This window comes from Taurulus bubalis (assembly GCF_910589615.1).
Source record: "Taurulus bubalis genome assembly, chromosome: 5".
In the NCBI taxonomy this organism is placed as follows: Eukaryota; Metazoa; Chordata; class Actinopteri; order Perciformes; family Cottidae; genus Taurulus; species Taurulus bubalis.
The window spans coordinates 5,944,945-5,966,044 of record NC_136593.1 but is presented as its reverse complement, the minus strand read 5'-3'; the positions used below and the strand labels follow the sequence as shown (position 1 = coordinate 5,966,044).

At 43.1% G+C, this 21,100-nt stretch overlaps 1 protein-coding gene across 1 annotated transcript in view; it reads right to left on the bottom strand.

The window, feature by feature from the left end:
- The window catches only part of igsf21a (immunoglobin superfamily, member 21a), a gene marked incomplete at both ends in the record, with an annotated part of 166,536 nt that overhangs the window by 76,057 nt on the left and 69,379 nt on the right, over positions 1-21,100 (bottom strand). The window contains one exon of the mRNA XM_079217800.1: positions 1,159-1,280. Coding sequence (XP_079073926.1) covers positions 1,159-1,280 — 122 coding nt within the window. The remainder of the gene's footprint in view (positions 1-1,158; positions 1,281-21,100) is intronic.

The following is a 21,100-nucleotide window of genomic DNA, read 5'->3' as shown; positions in this document are numbered from 1 at the left end:
TGTTTCTGATGCAGATTATTTTGAATTCCCCACTTCCCTTTGGTACTAGACGAAAGTCTCACGTCTTCTCTCCATATGGACGTGTGTGTGTGTGGGTATGTATAGGGGTGGGTGTCTGGACATGAGGATTTATGTATTCTGTTAGTGTGTGCATTCATGTTCCCATGTCCGAGTGCATGTAAGTGTGTACGTCATTCCATTGCGATGATGCCTATACTCTCCCAAAGGGGTAGTAGGATTGTCCAGATAAATCATCCTCAGCTGTGAGGAGGAAGGGGGAGTAAGGGGGGGGAGAGAAAATGAACACGCGAAGAGGTAGAAACGTACATGAGCGGAATGAATGAAAAGCAACAGGACAAAGATGAGATGAAAGGGAACGATGAAAGTAGGATCATAACAAAAGGAAAAAAAGGCAAAGACGGAAGCATTTTGTTTTTTTAAATGAAGTTCGTGGGTGCGACGTCTGGCCAGTACTTCCTTTGTGTTGTTGGACATTCACACAGGCGTGTCTGCAGTGGGAGCGAGGGATGAGGAGATGGGCAGAAAGCTGCCAGACGTATTTTTGAGGCCCGGAGGTAAAAGAAGACGGTCTCCAGAACGTAATGCAAACCGAAGCCAGCTGACTCCTCGTCCAACGACTCTCTCCTTCCTCCATCTCTTGCTCCCGCTCAGTAAAACCTGTTAATGCATGCACAGCAGGGCTGTGCTGTGTTTGGATCGCAGACACTCGGGTGAGCCTCTATATATGCCCGAGCAGGGCCGCGCTACCTGCTGTAAATGCAGTGGAATAAGGAGCAGCATGGCCAGATGTTGGCTAAATCTCAAACACTGAACTCTTTATCCTGAGCAGAGCCGCTGATTAGAGTCCCGTCGATGCCTCCTGTCCTCATGTTATAATGCATTGACCCCCTTTGCCCAGTCACTCCACTCTGGCCTGGTCTGACCAGCAGCAGATGGCTGGGAATGGAGTTATGTAGCGCAGAAGTTCATCACGGGGCATTGATCACAGTACCAAGAGGTTGTTTGATTATGCAACGCGCGTAACATGTTTCAATTCACTAGTTTGACTGATTCGCGAGCGGAGCAGAAAGCATGTAACATGGTACGAGCAGAGCTGAGCAAGCATGTCGTTTTAAATGATTCATCTTTGAGGCTCACCGGACGGTTGATTGGTACACGAGGTCTTCGCGCCGGCGGTAGTCCTCCATGTGAGAGTAATTGGTATTAAACATAGCGTCGTAGGTGAAGATTTTCTGCTTGATGGTCCCTCCATCTGTGACCTGTGAAGCAAAAAAAAGAGAGAGCGCATTAATAAGACGATTGCTGGAATGATGGATGGGACAGGGTCTACCCTTTCTGCCCCCAGAGCTCCTCCTATGTATAAACTGTTGTCCCACGGCCTGCAGTCTAGATAGCACTCCTGCCTGCAATTACCCTCATTGATTCATTTGCAGCCGTGATAAGCTCATCCCTTATACTGTCGTAAAAGAAAGGGATTGAAAACCTGCTGACATGATAGCATCAGCGAGAACGTCTCGGAGGGAGCTGCCGGTGTGTCTTCGTGCACGCGGTTAAGTCTTAATGAAGACTGACACGGGACGGTGTCATGTACTGTATGTGTCAAGATTTCTGCAGAGGTAACGGCTTGTGTTGAGATACTGCAGACTGCAGGAGGGGTATTCAAAACACTGGTCTCATCCTTTTGTGTGTGTGTGTGTGTGTGTGTGTGTGTGTATGGCAGATGACGGAGTAGTTCTTTCCGTTTTCTAATATTCACAGGAGCCTTGAAGTCACTTAGCATTTCAATGATTGCGATTTCTCGTCTCCTCAGAAACCACAGACGGCCATAAAGAGAGGAAAAAAAAAAAAAAAAGGGAGACAGGATTTTAATGGAGCCACTAATGCTGCTTTGAAGAAGGAAATTGTTGGTGGGCCCGGGATCCTCTCTCTCTCCTGCTTGCCGGTGAAGATGCTATCGTTCTGATCCAATCCAATCCCTTCAGTGAGGTAAACAGCGCCCACGCGTCTCATGATTAGCCCGTATAATGTACGCATTCGCATCGTGGAGAGACAAAAGTCAAATTGTGTTTGTAGAAGCAAACAATAGTTCCCCGTGAATGTGGGGTAACTCGTACAACCTCTTCGCCCCCGGAGGGAGCACACCGCCTCGGGCTTAGACCGCTAAGTGGTACTGCACCGGGAGTTGGCGATGCTGAAACAACCAAGAGCAGGAGAGTGGAAGTAAATCACCTGTAACCAATGAGAGGGAGGCTTTTTATTTTATTTAACAGATTTAGAATATCAAAAAAGGTCAGAATGTCTGCTTGCAAGACTTTTTGTTTCGAAATCATTCCTCCAGTAGAGCACATGCTTTTTAGATTCGTGTGAAGAAATAGTTGACACCCTTGTCATGGACCTGAGAGTATTTTAGCCTTCTGTTAATTTTTTTATATCGGTTCACATCGTTGCGTGATGAAGACACCCGGAAAAGATGTGGCTTTCGTTTCTCTTTGAGCTGCAGAGCGGGGCGAGGCAACAGGAAGGGGTCAGCCTCTAAAAGCAAAGCCATGTTTGAAAGTTGTGCGATCCAGCCACCAGGACGCGTGCCCCCCTCTGTAGTTACAGTAATGGACCTTTTAGAAACATCACCAGGGAGTCGAGCCACATTTCTGTCTGACATGGCTTTACGACACCTTGTGTGACAACGATTTGGCAGAGCTTAAAAGCAATAGCACCCTTAACTTCCTGAATGTATGGCACCTATATGGACAGCTGTGAGGCAGCACTTTTTTTTTTTTACTGGATTAATAATGAGATGTTGCAGAGAGATTAAGTGATACACGTTATAGATTAGTACGCTATGGGGCAAGCATTTATTAAGACATCTTTATAGTATGCGGCAAAACTGTCAATGGCATTGGAATGGTTCATTTCCAGTTACTTGTTATTATCTTTCTCAATGTTTCACACAAATAGTGCTTGAGCAAGCCAAGTCAAATGTATTTTTATTCTTCAAAAGGATTTTATTAACCTCTATTTACAATCTTCAAAACGCATCTGTCTGCTTATGTCCCTGTCAGTCAGAGTAATTTGCTACCACTCGGTATAAACAACTAAAGTTAGACAACAAGTCAAATCATTTTTATTGATGCTCATTATTTCCTTGCTTGTGTGTGTTGTTCTTTTTTTTTCCAGCAGCCCTTTCAGCTGAACAGCCACTTAAAGTCAAATTAAGTTTTAGGTTTATGCATCATGAAGATGTAAGCAGCTGTTGACATTTTTACGTCCACATTTTGCATCTGCATACCAGAGTTTTCAAATGCAAAACAGAACCACAACAAACTAGTAAACCCTGCACAAAAATCACTGCAAAAGCCTTGCAAAGGCTGCATGTTATTCCAGTTTTTTGGGGAACCGGACAGCCAACATTGCATACCGGCATCAAGCATGTGTGTGTGTGTGAGTGTGTGTGCATATGTGTTGTTGGTACACACGCATTCTGCAAATCAACGGTAGCCTTCCAGCTGACCTCAAACAGCCATTGAAGTGTTCAGCCCTGAGGCAACAGTGGCTGTGAACAACCGACTGTGTGACTTTACACACGCAACTGACACATTGCATCGATTCAGAGTCGACGACATTTCAGCTCGTTAGCAGGTAACAGAAATATTGAGTCTGCTCACCTTGTCAACACGTCTAATACATAAATTTATACAAATAGAGGTTGTTTAATTTAGTCTTTATCTGCATGCTGATGTGTTCAATGAGCCTTCTGTGAAACCCTCAACAATGCAAAGGGAAAAGGCAGTTGAGGATAAAAGCCCAATGATACAAAGGACCTTTTATAAACACTCCTCTGACATTTGAACTACAACTATGCAACTTCTTTAGAGCTCTTAAGGTCTATACGATGTGGCCAGCACAAAATCATTATGTGGTTGCTGGTCAAGGCTAAGAGGACACCAACTTAAAGACTGACATGCTGTATTCATTTGTGAGCTAAGCCTGACTACATTCAATGAAGTAGCTCACTACAGAATGCTTTTCTACCAATGTGGCAGACCCCTGATGCAGTACACGTTGTCTGCCGTCAGGTAATTTACAGAATAGATCATTTTTAGTCACACTGAGTGAGACTTTTTTCCAATTGCATAAATAGAAGTTAGTGCGATCAGCATCAGCAATAACCTTCGCTAGCAGAGCTGAAAAAGACGAAGCATTCCGCAGCCGGAAACTCAAACATCATTAGCACAGACCAGGAGAAAAAAAGACAGTGTCTAATTGCCAAGTAATCTCCCGGAAGTGTAGTGGGGGGGGGGGGGGGGGGAAACAACAATGCAGAACTGAAGAAGAGTGAGGATTATCTCTTCTTCAGATCGTACATTTGGAGCGTTGTTTAGGATTGCATTGGTTTGATCATTGGTTCAGAGAAAATGAAGTCGACATGTGGCATTGACATCAGCATTTCAAAGTGATGTATTCCTCATCTATTCAAGTGACAGTGAAAGAGAATACACATTACTATTATGGGGGAGGGAAAAAAAAATGATGTGCTCATCCCCCAACCATCCATCCAAACACTTTGTAGTTGACTTAAGGTACAAAGCTCCATAAACAGATGCAAAGGCGCTCCGCTGGCCCAGAAGTACTGAGGTGAGTTGGAGACATTATCTAACCAGTCTCCTGTTTCACAGTTCATCTAATCCAACAAGCATTACAATCGCTTCAATCCTCTCGCTGGAAAGCCTGGTGGATAATGCAGGTGTTAGCTTTCTGCTTGTCTGGAAGCCACATGGACCAGAGAGAATATTTCTGCCACAGACGGGTCATCTCTGTGGCACCCTCTCTTTATCTATCCCTCCTTAATGATTTCACTTCTTAATTAAGACTGAACTGTACACCCCTGTGGAATAAATCTCAAATAATCTGCACATCAGTGGGCGTCTCCCTATCCCCACAAGGGAACCTGTTTGTGGTGTAAAATGACTGGATATGGAAGGAATAGAGACGGGAGAGAGTGGGATGGGAAAGAAAGAGCCAATCTGTGCCAAAACGGCTGTACAAGAGGGAGGGCGAGACCAGAGGGAGATGAATGCTCTTTGATTGCAGGAAAAAGCAAAAGCACCGTTGGGGAAGCAGAGCTTTGCTGCCACTGCTTTGTTGAATCCAGGCCATGCGATGCACGCGAAGGCAACCAACACACGGCAATCTGGAAATAGGAAAAGACGGGAAAGGGTTGCAGAGAGTGAGCTACTCCTCCATCGGCACCGTGGCAGAGTCCACGACAGGTAGCTGACAATGGAGGGAGTTTCAAGGCGCCCCCTTGAGACGAGATAATTCCAAGATCTCTCCAGGCGGAGGGGGCATTGTGTCCTTACTGTCCAGCCAGCTGGAGCCGACTCTCATGATGCTGCCTGCTATTGGGGTACGATTAGGACTCGGTCTCTGGGGTTAACCAATGCCCTTCTTCCACCGCCTGTCTGGGGTGAACCTATTTATAGGCTGCAGCTGCATCAGCAGCCACTGAGGGAAATTCAGCTAACACACTGTAGGCCAACTGTGAGAGATTCAACCTGAATCCTGCTTCATAATTTCAAGCAGCAGTCAGAGAATCACTACAGCAAGCCTTTTTATAGTATGCCTTCCAAGCTGGTTAGGAGAAGATGGAAGATGGAATATGAAATGCATTGCATTTTTTTTTAAAGACATCTAATCTCCGTGTTTAAAGATACGGAGGACCTCATGGAGTTAATGATATTCTAAGATAGGGTTGAGTAATAACAATATGTTCTCCACGTGGTGTCTTATAAGGATGATAATGGGGTTTAAAGAAACGCTCATTCATATTTTACCAGCATTTCTTTGTGATCTGAATCTAAAAGTCTAACACTTCCATAAAATGTAAAGCAGCACAGCTCTCAAATAATATCCTAATGAGATTTATTCCCATTCAATCCCTCATTTAAAGACTTAGACAAGCAGCAACAAAAGAGATGATCAGAGCATTGTCATGAACCGGCTTGGCACTTTCCTTCATATCCGGGCTAATTTGCCTAATATCATTATCTCACAAAGTGTCCTTTTGAATCAGGGCAGACGCATTGGGAGGCATTGTCTTACTTGTAAAATTGGTATAATTGCTGTATGCAAAAGCGAAATTAATACAAAATCCAGACGTCACTTCTCGGAGTAGGAAGGAGCATGCGAGACATTTTGTTCACAAATCAAATTAGTTCAAATGTATTTTGATATTTGTAAACATATAACAATCAAATTGTTTGTTTGACTCATCGGTGATGTTTTTTTAAATTATTTTCTTCTGTGAATTGTAAGATCTTGTAAGGACCTTGTTGAAACAAACAATACAAATATGTCTTGATAAATGTGCACACTGTAATAAAACAAAAGCAAAGGAAAAATGGAATAGAATGATTGACATGAGGTGGTAAAGCACCTTTCCATTCCAATTAATTCAGAGGAACAACAAGCTATCGCTGAGCCTTTGAGCTACCGTAACAAACTGGCAGACAGCAGCACTGCACGCTGGGAGATACGCAGTATGTGAGGTGAGGGAGTGCTAGGAAGCGAGAAAAAAAAAAAACACACCATGGCCCAGTGAGGGAAGAGATGAAACTCGCTGTCATTGCTTTTATGGAGCACAAAGCATTATATACCGGGGACAATAGAGAAGAAAGTGTTGCAAAGTGCTGCACCTAAAAAAAAGTGCAATAAAACCACACAAAATACGATGCAGCAGGATAAAAGTGCATTGTGTATTACCTTTATTAGTCTGCAGCACTTAGAGCTGCCGAGTGTAACGAGGGGGAACGCTGAGGTGTTGATGTGGCGTGCCTGCTGACGGAGGAGGGCCGTAAGCGATGGCTGTGTCTGCGGATGCGGCGCGTAGCGTTGATCTTCGTTCAGTAATCAGATCCAGCAGCATTGGCGGCCCTGCCTCTTAACCTGTGCGCTTACAGCTCTGCATGCTGTGCTCCCCTACTGGCTGCTGAGTGACAGAGGACTCGGTTAAAGGGATTTCATGTTTCAAATGACAGGCTTCTCTCTTCCCGCTGCCTGGCACTCTGCTCAGTGGGGAACCACAGCTAATTCAGGCTGCTAGCAAACATGAACGGGACCTTCTTTTTTTTTTTTTGGGATGCTCAGATTTTGATCCTACTGTGCCGTGCTAATTTATGAAACGGATGTTACATTTACGGGAAAGGTGAGTTTAGCAATACCTTTTTTTACAGGGTAGTTTGTTCAGAGTTTGGCAGGAATCCAACAGGCATTGTGTTTCTCCTGCAAACCACGGGATACGTTGAATTGCAACATTTCTGGACCAAAAATAAGCTTCATAACTGCATTACGGTACAACGTGAATGTACAGCGTTACACTGCTATATACATAGGTGGCTGTAGCTCGGTGCGGTACAGTGTTACGGTACAACGCTATGGTACAGCGTCGCAGTACAGCGTTAGCGTTGCAGTACAGCGTTAGCGTCGCAGTACAGCGTTAGCGTTGCGGTACAGTGTTAGCGTTGCGGTACAGCTTGAATGTACAATGTAACAACCGCCCTTAGCGGACTTTCCTACGTCACATTCAATAAGAAGCGATACAGCGTTGTGTAACACGTGAAAAGTCAACATTTACTTTTTGTTTCACATGGGACAGGAGCAGCGGTCCTCTGGTTGATGGTCCTGTATTTGTTGTTCAATAACTGTCGCTCACAGTCATTTCTTTTGAAATCTGTATTTTAGGCTGTGTCTATGTGGAGGGTCTTCAGTACGACACATTTTCACTCCCAGCTATACACACACACACACACATGAAGTCACATGTGGGACAGCATCGTAACAGTAGACATTTGCTCTGGCCCCGTTACTGGCGTCACATGCTCCCGCTCTGCTGTCAGGCATTTTCATTCCAATATTACAGAATGCAAACAGGTTGTGATTGGCTGCTGCCGGTACTGCCAGATTACATAGAGGGATTAGAGCCGGGCTTCATGGAATCTGTGCCACCAACAGGAACAGACCAGCTGCACCCTGGAGGTAGCCGGGTGAGGGTCAGGCACAGCCGCGGCATAAATTCCGGCAGTTAAGCGTTATGCAAGTGTGTTATCTAAAGCAATCTGAGAGAAGGCCATCCAGAGATGGTTATTATTGCTGTCAGTCTGATGAAGACAGCCTGTCTGTGGGCTGGCAGTGAGGATGTGATGAGATCAAAAAGGGACCGTCTTGTTAGACTGTTGATCTACAGTATACTGGTTACCATACTGTATAGCTACTATATGGCAGGGCCACATTGCCTGGGATAGTTTTAATATCACGACACATATGTTTAAGAAAAAGATGGGAACAGCTTATTCTTTCTGAATAAATGTAAGTGGTGCTAGAGTAAAAAAAAAAATGAAAAAGTGAATGACAGTGGCGTGGCTCCAGCTCATTTCCAGGAGCGGTTTGGAAAATCAGGGCAAGGAATCACTCATCTACCTCAACAATTAGCATTGAGATGCCCTTAAGCAAAGCTCTTATCACCAAATTGCTCAATGAAGCTGATTAACTCACAATATAAACGCTCTGTGAATGCTAACCCTTTCAGAATGCTAATGATGGCACAGCTGAAAAAAGACAATGCATGCACAGGAAAGCCCCCCTGCTGATGAACTAAGAGGAAGATATTTTGTTGTTATTGCCACGACTTGAAAACAAGTACATTCAAGTATATGAGGAAGCAGGGCATTTACCATTTTTTTGTATCACAGAGTGCAGGATATCTCAAAAATAACAAACGAAAGAGAACTGAAAAGGAAGATAATACGCATTCACTCAGACACAATAGCAGGCATTGTAGCCGAATAAAGCATCCAATTATTGCGCGCTTTAAAAAGGGAGAAGTGCAAGGTGCAAGGGTTGCATAACGAGCAATTAGTGGTTATATTATGCAACTACATATCACATAGTTCCATCAAGGACAGGCAGGTAATGAGATGCAGTGCTGTTGGTACTCGTCCTTAATCTGTTTGATCAATGTGCTTTAAGTGACTCCTCGTTCGCGCCTCCCCTTGACAATGTCTTTATCAGACGACTGGCAGGCTGAACAAGTACCAAGGGGGGGGATCGATACAGCATGGCATTGCACTATTTTGGGTGGCGATATTTTATCAATACACTAAAAAAATTATTGAAGCGAAACAGTGTGAAGACCTATGATAAGATAGTTTCGTGACATAAGTATTGTGCTAATATTGTATCGTGGGGCCCGAACAAGAACGGCAGAAGTGGAGAGAAATTGAAGTTGCATTGTTGAGCAAAATGTACAATTATTATTATTATTAAGTCTTTGTATAAGCCACTGAAAAATAAAGCCTTTTACGTTATTCATTTTGTTTTGACACTGAACACAGACACACTCTCAAATGTGTCATCGTAATAACAATAAAGGCATTATAAGTCCCATTTTCTTCAGCTGTTCAAACATACTGTATGGTCATAATCATGAGTTTTGCAAGGATTGCTTTGTTTTGGCTGTTATGTTTTTTAAACATCTCACATCTTGCAGTGCCACCTCCTTTTGCTATCTCCCATTCATCACCCTGTAATAAACGGCACCTAAATACAGCTTTTGCTGTCTCTAGTTGTATGACTGTACTGATTTTATTCTATTTTTCATGTGTTCTGTTTCCTTCCTCACATTTCCAACCCTTTCCTCAACGAAGCGCTGCTCAGCCCGTCCGACCTCGAGGCTGCGGCGACCTCGCTTCACCCCGAGCCACTTTGTCCCCGCCACTGTACGGGCATGTTGCTTGATATGCAAATTACACGAATTCAAAAAAGGAAAGGGGACGGCTGCCCTGAACACTGATAATGTGTGGTGTCAAAGTCCATATCATGCATGAAACACGAGCTGTGTGGCAGCGCGCAATTAAGTGTTATAGGTTGCAAGTTATGGACGCAAAGCGCGGGTTTGATGGCAGTTTGAGGTTAAGAAAAGTGGAAAGAGTAACGCCGTCGTCCGCCTGAACCACTTAGGATGCAACAAATAATTGCAGAGTGGAACTTGTCGGTGGAAATCAGTAACTAATGCGAGGAGAACTTTCTTCTTTGCCACAAACACCCGAGGCGATCTTTCTCCCCGTCGGCGTGGTTTCTGTCGGCTAAAAACGCTGCTGTGCTTCTTATGGTGCGAGACATCTGTTAAAAAAAAAAAATCTGACTGGTCACCAGCTTGTTAAAGTCAACTGTAGAGGAATAAATAACATAATTGTTGTATTATCCAACTAATAAAGCAGTTTTGTGCAGCAAACTTATGTCCATTTTCTTTACATCGCAGATGAAGTAGGAAAACGGAGGAGTGGAAACAGATGGTGTTAAAGACATCATGGCCACTGTGGACATAACGAGTCTGCATATGTTTGTCAGCATCGCACTTCTCCACCCCCTCCCCTTTTTATTCTTTATTCTCCAGATTACCGGAGCCACCATCTGCATCTGCTGCTTGATGGATACATAGGGGGTGTTATTCAACGCATGAATCATAAAGCAGGTCGCGATCACACGACAAAAATGCTGAATTTGGCAGAATGCTAAAATAGACAAAAGGTTTGTTGTTTTATTATGATAAAGCATTGCATGTCTTCACACGGTGAGAACATGCATCACAGGAGCAGTCCTCTGACAGAAATTGGTTGAAAGCAGAAATTCACGTCGTGATTACTGGAGGACCAATTTAAAAGGTTAAAGTCAACCGAATGATGGATTTCACCTAAAGACAAACATGGGATTTCACACAGTTAATGTCAGTGAGATGAAGTATTTTGGAAATTCAGTTTAACGTTTTTTCCTTTCATACGCATTTTCCTTTATTCATCAAGGCGATGAAGTGTTAAGACTTTATTTTGGAGGATTAATGTTCATATTTGAACTACATTTTGTCTTTTTGTGTCATGCAAATCCAGATTTCGGGTCGGTCGAAACGTTCATCCGTTTGTACGGCGGGGGGCTCATTTCATGCTTAAAAACAAATTTCTAATCCTTAATGTGGCATGGGCCCTTTTTTTCCCATTTTTATTAATAAGACATGCTTGAGTTAAATTGAGGGAGCAGACAGTGGCTCGTATTATTTACTCCTAATGCTGGTTTCCAGGGTGACTTTGTCTCCTCATTCAACTGAGCTAAGTACTGAGGAACAAAAAGTCTAATTTAATATCACATCCTTCTTTTTTTCCTCATTTAGTCGACACGACTAATCTCATGTTCCACCGCTTTATCTTTGTGTCTTGATGCGTCTGCAGCACAGACAGGATTTGGCAGTAACCTGATGCCATTATCGTACTCCGTAAATTATTATCATAACTTAAATCTAACACTCGTGACAATGCATTATTAATTAAGCAACACAACTCTGTAAATATTGGTGCATTTTGAGTATAAAAAAAACTTACCGCCTACCATCTGTTGCATTGCCGGCAGTGATTCTTGCAGATTTATGATATTTCAAACATTTAACAATTAATCTGTGACGCATTCACACATTTGAATGCCTCCAGTTTGGGTCCACTCCAGGAGAGTGGTCTCCTCCTCCAAAGTGCCGCACTTTGAAATGGAAGCCGACCACTTCACAAACATTGACCTGATTCACGAATCAAGTGCGCCTTAGCAACGCTGGCGGTTGGTACCGGGAAAAAAAATAATCCCAGAGATATTGATTTGTTTTACAGTGAGTCAAATCAATATAACAAAAATGATGAGTGAAAGGGTGAAGTTAGTACCTCGCACTAATGTTGCCGCGTGCTTCATAGGATACAGCTGCATTTTTAGTTTGTACAAGGATGTCATCAGGGGAATGGCATCTGCTCTTAAGCAGAACAACAACATGCTGATTGGAGTAAAAGGAGAAGCCAAGGTCAGATGGAGGAGTGCTGCAGGAAATCATGCATAATGTGTCTATTAGCAGGGATATCATGCGTCCACAGCGGAGGCCAATTATTTGTTGAAGAGCGATAAATGAATCAGAGCTACGTCACTGTCCACACACACACACACACACACACTTAATTTAAGAGTTGTTGCATGTATCAAAATATTATTAGCAGTTATAATTAGAATATCAAATGATTCCCCTGTGGGAATGTTGACACCAGCTCCGTTGACATGAAAGGGTCTCCGATGATAACCGTTGGTTTTCCGGAGCAGCACATTCGCTCCGCATTTCCCTGGTGTGTAATCGCCTGACTTTCCCTGGGCTGAGATATCTGACCCTCTTAATGATAATAAAGTTTCATCTTGTTTGGTAATGAAAGTAAAGGGGGAACTTCAGAAGCTTGGGATGCCTTCTTGTGACCCATAATCCCTCTTGCTTCTACTGCTTGACCTTAAGAGGGATTTTTTCCCCTGTTCTATTTTAACACATTTTTAAAAGAGGCACAGAGTTAAACATATCCAGTAATTCACAAGGAAAAAAAAGCTTAGAGGGTGGAGAAAGAAGTATGATAATGTCTCTCGCTACCTTTTTATGCTGCCTTGGTTAATTGCTGTGCTCCGAACCGTCTCGCAAATGCTGAGATGTGTCTTGCGATTCCTCGGCGGGGGTCCCGACCCCCACAATGAGTAAGGCTAATATCTGTGTGAATGTGACAGCTTCCTCTCAATTGACAAAGGCCCGGCCTCGTTTCTTCATGCGGATAGACACAGTATTTTTAAACTCCTAGCAAGTGTTTGGCTTATTCAAGAAATGAAATACTAGATTTCACAAGATAGCTCGTAATAGTCCCAGAAGTCCAACTGCGGCAGACCAGCCAGCTACTCTCTTTCCTTTTGCCTGGGCGTGATCAGATCGCTGTATGAAATATGGAGGTAGTCTCCATGACATCACTCATAGGTTTGGGGAGGTTGTGAGGCTCAAAGTAGGTCTAATCAAAAGGTCCACGCCCCTAATAATGATGCCAAACGTTAAGCCTTAATATACAGGTGAGTTATATGTATAAAAAAATCCCCCCTTGTCCGTCATAAATAAGGATATTTGTTGTACCGGGCTGTAAACATGTTTATTTCTGCTGTAAAGTTGGGTATTTTAACGTAGAGTTCTATGGAGATTGTCTCACTTTTACAGCCTCAGCTCATGGAGTCTGAGAAAATGACAAGAATAAACTGATGTTTATGAAGTTAAATCAAAACTGGTTGAGCAGAGGCCAAGGTATTTTAATATTTAGTCCCTCCCTACAAAACAGCAGATCCTAGAGATCCTTTGATTTGACTTTTAATTTGTTTCCAAACAGGAGCAGCAGCCAGTAAGCTTTTCTATGAAACACACAGAAGCAGGTGCACCGTATTGCTGGCTTCCTATTGGACCAGGTTGCCAAAGACACCTCTTTTGCCCCGATCGGCTACTGAGATAGCCTGGCTCGTGATGGTGGGTACTAAGCGGATGATAAGAGCATGGGAAATGATGCCCCCCCCCCCGGGTACCACAAGTGTATGTCATTGCCTTGCATCATTCTTTGGTGCCGAGATGGACGCAGAAGCCAGAGCCAGTGTGATCTCAGCGTGAGGCGTCTGGACAGGACGACTAATCAGACGAGACTTGGGAGACTAGCTGCCCATTTGATCTCTGTCCTTTTCCTTCTGGGCACATTCTCCTCACAACGAGCCATCAGCCGGCCTAATGATGAACACCAGATACATCTCAGCACCAGCAGCGCTGCACAAAGCTCTTTGTAAAGGTAGAGTATCCCTTGCAAGCTCAACCCCCTTCAAGTTTTTGTACTGGCTGCCCGCTCCCGTGTCTAACTGAAATCTGCCGTCCGAGGAGGCGCATTCATTAGCGCAGTTCATCTGAAAAGGGATCCGGTCTTTGGAGTCGCCAAAGAAGAAGCTCGGGGAAGGGGGGGGCAGACAATGTGAGCATGTCAAGGCATAAACTGTTTACTTGCTTGTAGCCATGAAGCGAGAAACCACAGCCTTGCCACGCAAAAGGGGGGAAAAAGAGCTCCGGTGCCAATGAGACCTCGTTATCATCTGGGAGCTAAAGCTATATAAAGCATGTTTAAAGGAGGTTTTGGTCATTTGGTGAGACCTGAGGGATTCCAAGGCTGTGTGTGGTGAAGCGACATCGGCTAATAAAGCAGCGGACAATATTAAACACGACAAAAAGGGAGCCGTGGGGTCGCGGAAAATAATCCGTCTCTTCTTTCTCTTCCTCTCCCCCCCCCCATCCACAAGTCTCCTCTCATTAGTTTGTTTGCTTGTGATGTGCACATCACTTTAAGTCTGCTGCAAGCAAAAGCTGTCAAACGCATGTGTGGAAACAAGCGATGTAGTTTCCTCGCTGAACGAGGCCTTGGGAAAATAGTTTAGTGTACAGTGAAATCACAGCCCGCTGCTCCAAAAAGCGATAGAGTACATTACGCCGGGTGGGGGGTTTTATTTTATCACTCCGGGGTTCGGAGCTGTGGTCCGACGAGTGCAACGGATGTCGGTTCTCTTTTGTTGAGGTCATTGTTAATTGTGAGATGCAGGTACTTAGAGCGCTTTGTGCTAAGGAACAAGGGAATTCACATGAGATGGTTTACAGAGTTCGTCTGGAATATAATATAATAATAATGCAGGCCACTTGAAACGCTCTGGCTAAGAGCATCGGTTCATTGTGATAGTCGAGTCGTGCAGAAAAAAAGCCATGCAAAGCAACCAAAGGTCTTCGGTAATCTCATGCTCATAACCTTGTTGTGCAGTTAATGGCTGCTTGTCCAGAGTATTGTAAGAAAATGACTTACTTGTGAACTAGCAAAGTATAATAATTAATAATAAATAAGTAATAATTGTGTTGACAGCTCATATAGCTGCATAAAATCGGTTAAAGAAAGGCCTTTGTCAGCAGAGGGAGAATGTTTTTGGTCCGAAAGCAAAGAAAACAAATCTTCCCACCCATCCAGCGTGGATTTCTGTGATGGAGGCCCTGCATCTCTTTTGCCAACCTCACAAGTCTTTAGATTTGATGAGCAAATCTGAAACAAAGAAAGAGCTGCGGGGCCCACATCGTCGCCTAGTTTCACTGAGCAGGGTGGCTCATTTCACTTAGCCAAGTATTCTACATTATGCATATCATGGACCGCGGGGATGAGACTGACGTGTCAAAACATTTTCGAGTTGCTTGCCGGGGAGACTTGCAGGGAGGGGGTTGAATCTGCGTTTAAAGCCACCATTGATGGATCCAATCAGATGTTTTTATCTTTTTAAAAAGTGTCCCGGTGAAGATGTTTGCAAAGGACAGCTGGTGTCAGAGCACTCCATCAATGCGGCACAGCTGCTTTACAATTCGGTTTATCTCTCCGTCACCGAGCTCAACTCAATTTATCAGGGAGTTCGTTTGAGCTGTACATTCAGTGCGTGCGTCTGATACCGGGGGGAGAAAATGGCTCGCCTCAGAGATATCTTAACAGCTTCCAAAAGATGCATAAAGCAACCCTGTGGCAGATTTATCTAATGCCGTAAACTCTAACTGTTCTTTATGTATCCCTGCCTTTATGTGCCCATTTGAACGGTGTAATTGAACCAGTAAACAACGAGACATTTTAAATACCTGATCTGCAGCGGCAAGACACTCTGCTGAATGTGAATCAACTTGTCACCATGTAATTTAAAATAAAAATGACGCATTTATTCAGTCCAATTGAGTGGCGGCCTGATATCCACTTTGAATAAGGCGTGTGTACATATTTAACGCACCGCCAATTAGCTCTGAGAAGTAGAAGAACATAAGAAATCATTTGGAATTGCGCCACTTTGTCCACTTACCGACGCCGCAGTTCATTCACTTTGTGGCGGCGACATTAAAGTGTTTTTTATCGCCCTGATGTTCGCCGTGCGTGTTGCCTCGTATAGCGCTGTAAGTAATCTGGAGCCAGGGCCGCAGTGGACCGTGTGCGGGGAGTCTATCAGCGAGTGATTTACCGCTCGAGTGTACATGTCAGGACGGCTACGTCAGGGATGCGTCAAACGAGATTAGAACATGTAGCTTTTAATTGAGAATACTCCTGCGATGGCGTTGCAGATGCACGAGGAGCTTTCTTTCATAAACCCGACGTACGCTTCACGGTGTCACCCGTGATTATATCATAAAGGTAAAAAAAAAAAAAAGATATCTTAAGCAAAACAGGCAGCTGATCCGACATGCCAGGTTTATCAGGGGATCTTGTTTTCCATCAAAATGCTGAAAGGTTGGGCTCTCAGAAGCGACCAGATAACAAGACAGGAAACCGACATAAACTTGCATTAATGTTTGACCGTGGTCATAAAAACTGTATCGGCGCCATCCGTTTTTTGGGCTATGATTTCGGCGCTCACTCTGCTGTGACTTGGTCAACAGGGCCGAGCTTCGGTGAGCTTTTTCGTCAACAAATTAGGGCCATGCTAAAACAAATGCAAACACTTTTTTTTAACCACAAAAAGGAAAGAAAGGATTTCATTTTGCATGAGGCTGCCTGGTTCAGGATGCCTCAGTTATTTGCTCAGTGAGGAAAAAGGGCTTACCCAGACCATTTCAAATCCCAGCTGAGATGCAGGCCTCCAGATGCAGTCCAGTATCACAGCTTTCTCAATAATTATGAGGAAGACCCGAGATGAAAGGGAGCTGAAGGACTTTTAGCATATTTTCAAAAGTGACACCAATGAAATTCTCCACCAAAATAAGATAGAAAAAGCCTTCGGTCTGTTGCTGCTAAGGATACACTGTGACAATGGCACAATGCCCCCAAGTAAAGAACAGAAAAGAAAAGCAGGAGATGTGGCGGTAGCATGGTGAGCTCATTATCTCAGTTGCAATTAATGAAAGCACTTTTACGTACACTGGCTGTTGTCACACACACACACACACACACACACTTAATATTTAAGGGCTTTGCAAGGAACAGCGTGTTGAGGGCAGGACAGACTGTTGTGTCGTATGCCGTGTGCATCATCCAGACTCTGACAAGTTCATTAATATTATGAAATGCATCAGTTGGCAATGTTCCTACGCACACTCCCTTTAAAGAAAGCAAAGCTCGGAGGATGTGCTGGCATTTAACGGAACTGTATTTTACAGCTGATTGCCTTCATGCTTTATCAAACTTGAAAAAAATAAATGTCCACCATTGTTTAATGCCAAGGCGACTCAAGAGGTACGTTACACCGAGTGCGTGTGGCACTGCATGAAATGCAAAATCAACTCGGCTCTGAAAGCTGGTTTCAATGCCCCATTGTTTGTGATTTGGGCGTAGCAGATTCTTGACAGCGGTAAATAACCTGTAAAATGTCACTTTAAAATGGAATTCTAAAAGTGTGAGAAATACAGCTGTGCCACTTGCATGTAAAGCAGCTCTAATCCAAAAAGACTGATTCTTTTCTTTTTCTGTTCTTTTCTGCAACTACACTGGCGCTGCATTAAAAAAAAAACTTCCCACAGTTTTGTGAATGCAAAATCAAGGCCTTGAAACAAGCTTTTATCTTAACTAGGACACCTCAAAGTAGTTTCCCTCCATGGGGTCTCAACCGTACTTATCACTAACAGCAGGAATTGTCATCCGTATTCATTGCACACATACCAACAGAGCTGATATGTGCACGAGCAGAACACATGCATCTATACATTGAAATGTGCTGGAGTTACTCCAATGTTCTTCATCACATCAACATACGAGGAAACATATAGCAAACAGAAGGACAATGAAAGCCCCTATAACTGTTCTGATGCAGGTTTCCGCCGTTTCTTTTGTCTAGCCAGGTCGGCTTGAACCCACCGTAAACATTGCTGTGAGGTATAAAAAGCCCTTAAATCCTCTGCTTCCATTTATCTATCGATGCATCTACTATTAAACATTATTCGTTTGTACGACACAACTCTGGCTTTACGAAAGCACAGCAACGTGAGCCTTAAATTGCAGAATATGTGAGCGTCTTTGTCGATACCCGAGTTTGTTGACTGACATGACCCTCAGTGGCTGATCGATCACGATGTGCGGCATCAGCAGGGGAGACCGACGCCATGCAAACTTAAATTACACAGATATCTCCGCTGGCTCGTGGTTCTAAATGGTTGGATCGCATCAGGATAAAGGGGGATTAAACAAAGTGTTCAATTTGTAGATCAGAGGGTGTTGGAGCACAACGTGTGTGTAAAAGGGGGAGATGATCCAGGGAGGTTTAGTGGAGTGTGTGCCTCAGCTGATAAAACAATAAACACTCTATTACCGCTTTGTAATTTACAGTGTAAAGACTCCACCATGCTGACATGTCAAGTTCATATTAGTACTTAAAAAGCACACTTAATATACTCGATACAGAGATGGAAGCGTTCTTATTCTTTATTAAGTAAAGGCTGCAATTACGTTGTCACAAGTAAAGGTCTTTGCATTAAAAGTATCAGCAAAATTAACTTAAAATATGAAAAGTAAAATACACACAGATGGGCAGAGGAGCTTCTTAGCGAGTGATATATTATAATATGTATCATACTATTGGAATAGTATTAAGGATGCTTTCACACAGCACCAAAGCTGGTTGAGGTTGAGCTAATTTCAACTACTTAACTGTTGGTTTGTCTAGCATCTAACAATGCATCATATTTTATAAATTGATCATGTGTAGTATATGAACAGTTAAATCATCTGCAACCAGTAATTATAGATTTTAGCTAAACGTAGACGAGAAAAAAGTACAAACTACATCTGAAATGTGGAGTAGAAATACTCAGCATCTGGGCACCTTAGGGCTCCACCTGCACTCATAGAACTTGGGTTACACTATTGTAACAGTCGTTTTCACCAAGCCTCCAGGAAGAGCGATACACTTTGAAGCTAATGGTATATAGTGGCCACACTATACAACATCAGGTCTGGCCAGGTGACGCTATATGAATTCACCTCCAACGCTGAATCCAGTCATCTTTCTGTATCCATGGTTGTAGCTCACACAGGCTCCGCCCTCCACTGTACTGTAAAGTGGGCGGATCCCAATAAATGCACACCCTGCCGGTAGGTGGATGGACCGCTGTTGGTGCCCCGTGTATCAATGTTGATTTATTTGTTGCGTAACTTGTGTACTTCAGTAACGGCACTACCAAAGTTACTTTAACCCAAACCACAATGCTTTCCTCAACATAACCAAGAAGTTGTTCTGCCTAAACCTGACTGAGTTGTTTCCAGTGAAGACTGAACTTTATTTTGAAAGGACGGTTTCCATGTAACAAACAGAAATTGACACGAGGTTGATGGATTTTTGATTTGAAAACACTGAAAAAAAAAATTATATTTTTAAGATTGCAAAAGAATCCATGTATGAGGATAAGTTGCAGTGTAAAGCAAGACTGTGAGCAGTGATAGTGAACAAAACCAGTAAAGTTGTTTGCCAGACAGCTGAACAATAAGCTGAAACTCATAATTCAGCCGACAGAAGCCGCAGGCTCTACTAATAATTAATTACGAGTGACCATCATATCGCATGCCAACTCGTCACATACGGCTGTTTGGTCAGGGCCCAAAGTCAAACAACACAATGTCAACATAATTATGAATTTAACTCAATTGCGACAAAGTAATGAAATATAGAATCCATTAAAGAAAACGTAGTCTTTGTTAACAGCAGACTAATTGCACACGAGTCCTGTGACTCACCGATGAATTATGTTCGCAGAGAGAAAATTAAAAAAACAAGACAACTGTTGAACGCGGCAAACGTCTTCTATATTACAAGCCGTTTATGATCCAATCTGTCTGTGTGAGCGGTTATTGCATGAGGTCCATTGTTAATATAAACATCTATTAAAGCCACTTTAAGGTCACATCATGACTGTACTCTCCGAAGAATCTGAGGCAAAGATTTACATAAATTACTGATGAATGTAACGTTCTCATAGATCAAAACCTCTGTTTCTACATTTCCATTAAGATGGAGTGTAAACAAAGCATTCACAGATAACATTAGCGCTCTCCTTGTCTCCTCTCTCTCTCCGTGGCACTGGAAAAGTCTGTGGAATTTATGCTAATGCCACATCTACCTACAGGCTTGGATCAAGATAAATTAGGTGGCAGGTCAGGTTAAGGGCGATGAGCATTTAGTATAATGTGAATAGTCTATAATGTCTGCAGTCAGAGAGGCTTTCTGCTGTGGCTTTGTGGGAGGAAGGAAGGCCCAATAATTACAGGACCACCACCGAGTTTGTAACACCCACCAAATGTGTGACAACCTTCTCCTAAAAGGTGTCTCTGCTCTGTAGGACGCACTGCTGAGAGCTGTCTGGACCCCAACTGTTCCATCATAACTCATATATTCAGAGTAATACACTGAATTAAATACAACCTTTTTGATGATCTTTAGATTCGACTATGCATACTGGATTATGTGCACGTTGGCGGCTGTGGCGAAGGAGCTGAACTTGATTAATGTCAGTGGATCGATGTGTAAATGTGTAGGAAGTAAATGGGAAAATAATTTGTTCTCCAAGCGATCCATGGAAAAAGTGTAAAAATAGCCTTTCAATATTGACGTGCTGTTTTATAGTTCCCATACTGTGTGGAGTTGAACAAAGAAGGTGATTTGCCAACGATTTGCTGTTTCCCAGTAAATATGATGAGCCTCTGTTCTGTTCCAAGAGGAGGAAAAGTTAGTTTGACCTTCCAGAAGGGAGCCTTGTCACCTCATGGATTGAATTATGAATTGAAGGGATTTCAGTAATGTACATCTACTTATCGGATATTTAGATGAGGTTAATGACGTTTAATTTGCTACTAATCTAAATATGTGTGTTTCTGCATTTATATATGTATAAATATATCACCACACAAATCTATGTGTAATTTAAATTGTATAAGACAACATTTATTATCTTCCACACTGAATGACTGCATTTCTTTTAAGTAATATCTTCGCCTGTAGCTCCTGTCACCGTTTGATTTTTACTCACTGACGGTCCTCTAGATAGTTTTTTTCTCAACCCTAACCCTTCAATATATTTGTGATTGCATTGAGATGGAGGAAGAAATAGAAGTTGCAAGCGTAAATAATTAAGATTCAAACAGACCTTTATGTCAGGGATTCAAAATATCCTTGATACACACATATTGTACTA